The following is a 10,000-nucleotide window of genomic DNA, read 5'->3' as shown; positions in this document are numbered from 1 at the left end:
ACATGCGCATCCAGCTAACCGGCGACATGGAAGCCTGACAAGCCTACAGCTCACGGTACAGTTAGCATGGCTCTGATCTTATTTAGCTTCCTGGTCATGTCCACATCGGCCCAGGGGCAGAGCTAGAGGAGAGCTCTGACATCTGATTGGAGACTCCAGGGAGCACCTCCGGTGTTTGACGGGTCCCTGTGGGACAGAAAACACCTGGATCACCAGTGTTTTATTTTACATTTAGAAGCAGTTCCCTTTTCAGTCATCGTATATAAATACTTTATCAGCATGTTTTCTAGAAGACACTGTGTTAGTAGAGGAGGACAACAACGAAGCAACAGGGAGAAATTTGTTGGGATGAGAGGAAGGACTCAGGTCAGACAGAGACAGACCTTCGTACTAGCAGCCAACGTGCAGCGAGGGATGCGAGTCACTGTGGTGGAGCTCCACCACCAGACAGGAAACTGATCCTTCCACTGCTCATCGCATTAAGGTGCACCTCAAACCTCACCTTTCTACGGACCTTATGGTCCTCATCATCCTCACCGCTGAGTCTGAGGAAGGGTCGCGGGGAGCTGGAGCCTATCCCAGCAGAAGCAGGTACACCTGGACAGGTGGTCAGTCCGTCACACAGAGAGACAAACAACCACACACACACACACACACACACTCCAAGGGACAGTTTAGAGTTACCCAGTTAACCTAACATCATGTCTTTGGATGGTGGGAAGAACCCGGGGAACCCAGAGAGAACCCACACTAATACGGGGAGAACATGCAGACTCCAGACAGAAAGGCAGCTGTTTGAGGCCCCCCCCCCAGCCAAGGATCGAACCAGCGAGGCCATGGTGCTAACCACTACCCAGCCGAGCAGCCTTCTGGAACTTGTTGCAGATATTTCCTCTTGATGATCCAGATAATTTATGTTTTGTTGCTCGAGCTTCATAATGTGACCAAAACACAGCGGTTGATGTGAAAGTACCCGATCAAATCCTTATAAATGCCCCCCCCCCCGAATAACGTCCTTCTGGCCCCTCGTGTGACAGTCTAGCTCCGCCACTGCATTCACGGTTTTCCTGCTTCTCCTCGGGTTGGTGCTGGAAACCCCTCTCCAGGATGCTCACTCCTCCGTCTTATGACCGTTGTTACCTAGCAACCAGCTGAATATTCCTTTTTATTCCTCTTTGCCACAATGTTTTTTATTCTTTTTTGCATTTTTCTTTGACCAATAAGAACCAAATTAACATTTTAATAAACAAACTAAGACTTCTCAAACTGGGAACAGAATGAGGCTGCTGCCTGCTGTAGGGAATAATTCCTCTCAGTTTGGCTGAAAAAAACAGCTGCTTTATGGAAAGCTGTTTCATACAACTGCTTATTGCCAACAGTTGCAGTCAATTTATCTGCCAACAAACAGCGACTGGCTTTATGAACCCAATTATTGGGATTATTTGCATGATTATGTAATCAGCGATAAAAAGAGAGATCCAGCTCTGTGTTAAATTACTTCCATTTTTACATAAAGCCTCTAAACTTCTTCTTCTTCTAACCTCAGAGACCTTTTGTTGATTCTGTTACAGGGTAAAAACACCTGTCCTCCTCTCAGACAGGAGAAAAGTGGTGGAAATGAATCTGTTGTTGCATATCTGAACTACATGAAATGGTTTTTTGACCTTTTATAAGCTGTTTGAGTAGATTAGATGGAAAACGCATGAATCTTTATTATGAAGTCATAGTGTAGTTTGATCATCAAATATTCAGTTAAAAAATGTTTATTATGATTCCGTCTCTAAAAAGGCAGAAAAAAGTGAAAAAATAATCACAATTAAGCTGCTTGTCTCTTTCTGTGTTTTCTTTTTTAGAGGTTGAGCCATTTGCGCCGGTGCAGATGTCAGAAAAAATTCTGCTGCGCTTGCTGAAGCATCCGAACGTCATCCAGGAGCTGAAGTACGATGAGAAGAACAAGCGGGCCCCAGAGCACTACCTCTTCCACAGGAACAAACCTGTGGATTATTTCATCCTCATTCTGCAGGTGTGTGCACACAGAACGCAGGATTTCTACGCAATACCTGTTCTTGTGACTGGTCTGGTCTCTGGTCTGGTTACTGGTCTATTTACTGTTCTTGTGACTGGTCTGGTCTCTGGTCTGGTTACTGGTCTAGTTACTGTTCTTGTGACTGGTCTGGTCTCTGGTCTGGTTACTGGTCTAGTTACTGTTCTTGTGACTGGTCTGGTCTCTGGTCTGGTTACTGGTCTATTTACTGTTCTTGTGACTGGTCTGGTCTCTGGTCTGGTTACTGGTCTAGTTACTGTTCTTGTGACTGGTCTGGTCTCTGGTCTGGTTACTGATCTGGTCACTGGTCTGGTTACTGCTCTAGATACTGCTCTAGTGACTGGTCTGGTCTCTGTTCTTGTGACTGGTCTGGTCTCTGGTTTGGTTACTGATCTGGTCTCTGGTCTGGTTATTGGTCTAGTTACTGGTCTGGTTACTGATCTGGTCACTGGTCTGGTTACTGCTCTAGATACTGCTCTAGTGACTGGTCTGGTCTCTGTTCTTGTGACTGGTCTGGTCTCTGGTTTGGTTACTGATCTGGTCTCTGGTCTGGTTATTGGTCTAGTTACTGGTCTGGTTACTGGTCTGGTCTCTGGTCTGGTTACTGATCTGGTCTCTGGTCTGGTTACTGTTATAGTTACTGGACTGGTTACGGGTCTGGTTACAGATCTGGTCTCTGGTCTGGTAACTGGTCCAGTCTCTGGTCTGGTTACAGGTCTGGTTAATGGTCTGGTCTCTGGTCTTGTTACTGGTCTAGTTACCGGTCTGGTTATTGGTCTAGTTACTACGCTAGTGACTGGTCTGGTCTCTGTTACAGTGATGATCTGGTCTCTGGTCTGGTTATTGGTGTGGTCTCTGGTTTAGTTACTGGTCTTGTTACTGGTCTGGTTTTTGGTCTGGTTACTGCTACAGTGACTGGTCTGGTCTCTATTCTAGTGACTGGTCTGGTCTCTGGGCTGGTTACTGGTCTAGTTACTGGTCTGGTTACTGTTCTATTTACTGTTTTTGTTTCTGGTCTGGTTATTGGTCTAGATACTGCTCTAATGACTGGTCTGGTCTCTGGTCTGGTTACTGATCTGGTATCTGGTCTGGTTACTGGTCTAGTTACTGGTCTGGTTACTGTTCTAGTTACTGCTCTGGTCTGGTTATTGGTCTAGTTACTGGTCTGGTAACTGTTCTAGCTACTGTTCTTGTTTCTGGTCTGGTTATTGGTCTAGTTACTGCTCTAGTGACTGGTCTGGTCTCTGGTCTGGTTACTGGTCTAGTTACTGGTCTGGTTACTGTTCTAATTACTGCTCTGGTCTGGTTATTGGTCTAGTTACTGGTCTGGTAACTGTTCTAGCTACTGTTCTTGTTTCTGGTCTGGTTATTGGTCTAGTTACTGCTCTAGTGACTGGTCTGGTCTCTGGTGTGGTTACTGATCTGGTCTCTGGTCTGGTTACTGGTCTAGTTACTGGTCTGGTTACGGGTCTAGTTACTGGTCTGGTCTCTGGTCTGGTTACTGCTCTGGTATCTGGTCTAGTTACTGGTCTGGTTACTGTTCTAGTTACTGCTCTGGTCTGGTTATTGGTCTAGTTACTGCTCTAGTGACTGGTCTGGTCTCTGGTGTGGTTACTGATCTGGTCTCTGGTCTGGTTACTGGTCTAGTTACTGGTCTGGTCTCTGGTCTGGTTACTGGTCTAGTTACTGGTCTGGTCTCTGGTCTGGTTACTGGTCTAGTTACTGGTCTGGTCTCTGGTCTGGTTACTGGTCTGGTTTTTGGTCTGGTCAAACCTGAAGGAGTTTAGGCTGCTCGCCGCTGTATGCTGAGTGCTACATGGATCCATTTACAGACTACATGGATCCGTCCCAAAACTTGACGCCTTTCCAGCCTCTTCTTTCTAACTAAAGAAGAAAGCTTGTTCCCAGAACAGCGGTTGGTAGAATGTCTCCTACAGAACGGACCCTGAACGCATCATGGCATGCTGTTGCTGCTGTGTGAAGTACCTGCAGATGATGTCAGGGGAGGAGAGGACAGATGGAGGTTGCCGGGTCCAGACTAGAGACATCTTCTTTGCTCTGATGTGTGTGCTCATGTTTGGGTTTGTCGTCCCGACAACATGACCGACGTGTGGACAGAGTTTCTGTCTTCATTTAGCGTTGCAAATAAGCGGCGTTCTAAAAAAATCACCAGGACGAGAAAAATATTGACAAAAATTTTAGCAATATTTGAAAAGTTTTTGAATTGTTACCAGTTTTTTATTGTGATATTTAGATTTTGATCAAGTCTAGGTGGAAAGGAAACACAGCTAACTGTAGCTGCTGCTCACTGAAGACTCACAACGTAATAAATACCTTTATTGTTAGAAGTCGGGCTGCAGTCATAGGAAGAGTTACGGACAAGTTTGCTCATAATTTAAAGATTATTCCCAGACTTGAGGCAGTTATCAGATTTCTTTTACACGTGATAAAATGATCTGACTAATTAACTCCCAACAACAATTGAGAGCTAGCTGCAGTTAGCTTTGAGGTAAACTCTCTTCACTTTACCAAGCAGCAGCTAGCTGCAGACAGACAGGTGATAAATGGAAACAAAACCTGTCAGGGAAACTCAAAATACAGTCGTTTTCAAAATAATATAGCATTTCTTAAATGGTCATTTTATTTACTTAACTTATTTTATTCATGTATTGTTTAATAATGTCTTCATTTTGTATTAATCTCATTGGCTAATTGACCATGTGACCGATTTGTTGATGTAGACTTTTACCCCTCATCTGGATAGTCCTTTTCCTCCTCGACCTGGGGGGCACCACATACATGATTTCCAAAAGCTATTTGAAATGTGGACTCGTCAGACCACGGCACTCTTCTCCTCTTTGTGTCAGATGAGCTGTGATCAGAAGCCGGCAGCGTTGATATGTGGATTCAGTTTTGCATGAAAGAGTTTGATGTTGCACTTGTAGACGTAGCAACAAACTGCATTAACTGAGGATTGTTTTCTGAAGCGATCCTGAGCCCACATAGTGATGTTCTTTACACAATGATGTCAGTTTTCAGTGCAGAGCCACCTGACAGATCGCAGGTTGTGTGTAGTCGGTTTGGTTTTCCTCCCTTACTGCTTCCGTGCAGGATCGTCTCCAGATTCTCTAAACGTTTTGATAATTTTATGACTGTAGATGATTAAATAAATTCCTGCATGTTGACAAACATTGTTATTAAACTGTTGGACTATTTGCTCACACAGTTGTTCACAAAGTGGTGAACCTCACCCCATCCTTGCTTATGAACAGCTGAGCCTTTCAGTGATGCTCCTTTTATACCCAATCATGGCACCCACTTGTTTCCAGTCAACCTGTTCACCTGTGGAATGATCCAAACAGGTGTTTATTTCTCAACTTTCTCAGTCTTTTCTTGCAGTTGTCTGAGCTTTCCTGGAAAAGGTTTCAGGCGTCAAATTCAAAATGAGCGACTATTTGTAACAAACAATGAAGTTCATCAGTTTGGACATTAAATATATTTCTGCTTTTTTTTTTACCTGAATATAAGTTAAAAAGGAACTGCAAATCCTCTGCTAAATAAATCTTCTGCAGATATTGTCCAAACTTTAGTAGAATAAAGAAGTAGAAAGTTGTGAGGAATCACAGAAGATATCCTGCATAAATAAACTGCAGTTTGTTTTCTTGGAGTAAGTCTTGGTTGTCTTTCCTGATGCCAGGGCAAAGTGGAGGTGGAGGCGGGAAAAGAGGGGATGAAATTTGAAGCGGGACCTTTCTCCTTCTATGGGATGATGTCTCTGACTGTGTCGCCTGGTAAGATATCAGTCTCTTTCTCAACATGAAGTTATTATCTGAAAATATAGTTTTTTAAAAATGAACTTTGTTAAAAATAAATGATTAGATGCAGCTTTGTCAATCAGTGTGTTTTATATTGTTTCTGCAAGAGAAAAATGATAAATAATATAGATAGATAAATGTTTGGAAGAGGTATTTTTTTTATCAAATTATGATGATGCTGATGAATGTTTGCTTCATTTAATGCTTTTTCTTCTTTGAAAATAAAAAGTTTCTAAATAAAAACAATTACATTTAATAAATTAAATAATGTAATAATGTTAGATTAATTGAAATAATTTAGTTTATTATTAAATAATTAACTATTAGTAATTATTATTATAACATAATTATTATTAGCTGATTTTTTTTACTTTATATGTTTATATTTATTTAAATAATCAAGATCACCATTTTAATAATCAATCATTACATTAAAAAATGTCTTTGTGTGATCAGTATTTTATTAAAATATTTATGTCGCGTTTTTATTTGCAAAGCTCTTTTTCAGAGCAAACTCCCAACGTGCAGCTCGAGGCGAAAGCAGAACCTGCTGCGATGCATGTGGGAAAACCTCTCAGTTTTTCACCAGTCCAACATGTAGAGGGACTAAAACAGACCAATAACAGTGTTATGTGGTCACTAACTGTACAGAGAAGCTTCATACCCACTGAGGACTGGGTAGACTTTAAATCCCTGGTAGATTTGCATACGTGTCGTCATTTGCTTGGTTCAGATTAAACATTTAAAGGTGAAAGCTGCTCTGATTCTCTGTCTATTACGTGTTGCGTACTTTGTTTGCATTCTTATTAAATTTCAGCTCGAGGCTCTGTTACCTCTGACACCGATGGGAATTTTATTTGATAGAAAGTTGTGACTTGCCTCCGTCTGCCAGGCAGGTGGATCTTTGCTCTGGAGAAGTGGAGGCTGATCTCTTAACTTGTTTAGTTCGTACTGAAACGCCGAAAGCGTTTGTGTTTGTTCGTAAACAACAGCGTGGTTCCTAAACTCTATCAGGTCTCATCAAAGTTTGTTTGTTTGTTTGTCTGCTGTAATAATAGCAGTTGGTGTTGCTCTATACATGACAGGAAGCGCTTCACTGGGAGGTAGAACTTGTAAGGAACCTACAGCTAAATGTGAAGGCAGAGACCCCCAACACTGTTCCAGATCACGCGTGGTGGTATTTGCTCTGGTTGGGAGTTTCCTGGGGGGTTCGGATGGTCGCTCTCTCCTACAGTTGTACAGAAAATACAGCACATGTTTCCCATTTTTACAGTTATTCATTTTCCAGTGTCAGAAACCTCAGTGAGGGATAAAGATGCGTCTGCAGCCATGCCATGATGGTCACCAGTCCACCTAGCTGTGGAGTCCCACAATAAAAGTCTCTTAGTGGATGGGATTCTAGACTCGGCCTCGGTTTACCCTAACTTTGACAGAAATAAAAGAAAAAAGGAAAGTTTTTATCATAAAACAACAAAAACTCAACCAGGAAAAAATCCTTTTGTGTGAGAAGCAAAGCTCCAACGTCACCTAGTGATTCTCTCCATCCTCCCAGTTCATTCATAAAGTGCAGCTCGGTTCCCAGCTGTGTCTGGGCCTCGACTGGGCGGTGGGATCTGAGAGACACCTACTGGTGAAACACCAGAACGCCGCTCCTGGTGCATGTCAGGCTCGCACTGATGATGAGACCTGACATGCTGAAACTTCTGTTTGTGTTTGTTACTGTTTTCTGCACTTTGACAGACTCTCCTTTGCTTCTCTTCTCCTGTGCCCCCCTCCCTGTCCAAAGTGCCCCTGTCCCTGTCTCGCACATTTGCAGTCAGTAGAGCCGAGTCCTTAGCAGGATCTCCAGGTACAGTGGCTTTTCCTGTTGATTTCACCCCACCTCAATGAAACGTCACACCTAACCCTCATCGTCTGTCTGAACTCACACACTCTCATCCGTTTGTGTGCATGAGCAGCTTCTCACGTGAGTATGTGTTTGTGTGCATGAAGCGGAAACCTGTGCATGTAAAACCGAAGAGGGAAAGAGGAAAACAGATTCAGGCTGAGACTGTAACACCCTCACCCCCCGAGCCATTCGTCAAGTTGCTGAATGCTGTTGTAAACTGGAGGCCTCAGTGTGGGACCAGGCTCCGCCCCCCTCGCCCCTGACCTTTAACCCTCCGACTACATAAACAAGACCTGCAGCTACAGCCCCCTGCTGGACACCGCTGAGCGCACACGACATATACATATGTTCACATGGACACACAGTCTTTGAAACAAACACACACAAATGGGTAAAAACTCCTCTTTCTGTCTTCAAACTTATTTTTCATCCAGTCCGTTGCTGCGTTGCACGCAGAGTTGAGTGTGTGTGTGTCAGCGTGTACATAAATTTGTATTCCTAACACACCGAACCACCATATTTTGTGTTGACCTGGCCCCCTCTGCCCCTAAAAAGTGGAGTACTAATCCTCAAAAGTTCACATGCTGGGTCTTTGACCCTCTGCACTGTTGTCTGCTCACACACACACACACACACACATACACACACACACACACACACATATTCCAGCATGGGATTACATACATTCCAGTCGACGTAGTGGCATTAGTCACGGTCAAGCCGTTCCCACTTTGTTGTGTGTGATTTCCACTAGGCTTCTTTAAGAAGTGGAAAACATAATCTGGCTTTAATTAAAAATGACAGAAAAAGCTTTTCTGTGTGGCAGCAGAGAGAAAGGAGCGGCGTCGCCATTGACTCGTTGCCCGCCATTCAGGCTCTGCTTGCTACAAGCTTTGCTTGAATGTGAGATTGTTTCCACGCGTCACAGCAAGCTGTCGGGCTAATTTCTAACATTTAACCTGGAAAAGTGTCAGTGGAGCAGCTGCTGAAGCTGCTGAGCAGCTCAGGTTTCACACAGAGGAACTTATTGCAAACAAAGAAATTATAAATTTAATTTTATCATAACCTTACAGACAGAGACGACGTCATTCCTGACTAAATCCATGCGTTGCTGTTATTATTATAAAAGTTGGTGTACAGAACTAGAAATGAAACATCAAGGCATGATTCAGTTAGAGCTGGGAATTCTCACACACATTACATTAACTTGGTGTTTTTTAATTTCCTCTTTAATTAATTTTTATCTTTAGAAATACTGATATTCATTTGTTGCTGTATTTCTGGGTCTGTATGCTGATGTAGCAGGTGCTTCTGAACAGCATCTCTGTGTTGGCAGAACCAGTCAAAAGAAATCAGTTCCAGTAACCGCAGGCTTCTAGTGAGGCTTCAACTGGGAGATCACTGGCTAATCTTCTTTAGAAGGCAGCTGACCAACATGAAAACATGTTTATATCCCTCAGCTCACTCTTTCCTTTACTGAATTTAACGTAAACTGCGCCAACGATGTTGTTCCTGCTGTGCAGAGCAACTAAATCTGGCAACTTCAACCTTGTCACCACATACCTCAACCTCCAGACGCCCGGTGCACGGAGCAAAGAAAGGGACAGATTCACTGCTTAGTGCAGCAAATCAGAAAATACAAGCACAAAACAATGTACGCACCGACCCAAGAACCAGTCAGATTTCACTAACCAATCAGAGAGAGAGGGTCGCTAAGGTTCTCTGTGTCCACAACTAAACTTTACTTTGCGTGGGAAAGAACAGTGACGATATCTGAGCAGCCGGCGCAACGCGCTGCTCCTTAAAGGGAACTCAGGTTTCTTCCTGGAGATACAAAACTTTCTCATTCTGCTGAGGATTGGTAAATGTTTTATTTTTCTGTGAAGAAAATAAAAACTTCTGGAGGTTTAAAGCCAGGAACTACAGTCCCCCCCTCATCCACTAGGGGCTCCAAAACAGAGTCGATCTCCATAGACTCCTGTGTTAGACATGTTCACAGCCTGCTACAAAAGAGATTTACGGTTTATTAGGTCAAGTTTACCTTCATGACAGCTGGGGGGGTCATAACTCCTCTTTTTAGAAGTATTTAACTCTTAAAATTCATCATAAATAGGGGTGTGTCTTATTGATTGACAGGTACCCAATATCCCGCTTAGCTTTAGTCCATCTACCTCCATTAGCGGGTTAGCTCCAGTTAGCTCCAGTTAGCTCCAGGTTAGCTTGGTTAGCTCTTAGCTACAGACAGGTCGGACT

The 10,000-nt window shown here is 43.3% G+C and overlaps 1 protein-coding gene across 1 annotated transcript in view; it reads left to right on the top strand.

Moving 5' to 3' along the window:
• Positions 1-10,000, top strand: part of cnnm2b (cyclin and CBS domain divalent metal cation transport mediator 2b) — a gene marked incomplete at its 3' end in the record, with an annotated part of 298,448 nt that overhangs the window by 264,870 nt on the left and 23,578 nt on the right. The window contains exons 4-6 of the mRNA XM_079264440.1: positions 1,854-2,023; positions 5,742-5,835; positions 7,646-7,708. Coding sequence (XP_079120566.1) covers positions 1,854-2,023; positions 5,742-5,835; positions 7,646-7,708 — 327 coding nt within the window. The remainder of the gene's footprint in view (positions 1-1,853; positions 2,024-5,741; positions 5,836-7,645; positions 7,709-10,000) is intronic.

The sequence above is a fragment of the Telmatherina bonti genome (assembly GCF_933228915.1).
Source record: "Telmatherina bonti genome assembly, chromosome: 3".
Lineage (NCBI taxonomy): Eukaryota > Metazoa > Chordata > Actinopteri > Atheriniformes > Telmatherinidae > Telmatherina > Telmatherina bonti.
The sequence above is the reverse complement of the archived record's forward strand: the minus strand, read 5'-3'. Positions and strand labels throughout refer to the sequence as shown.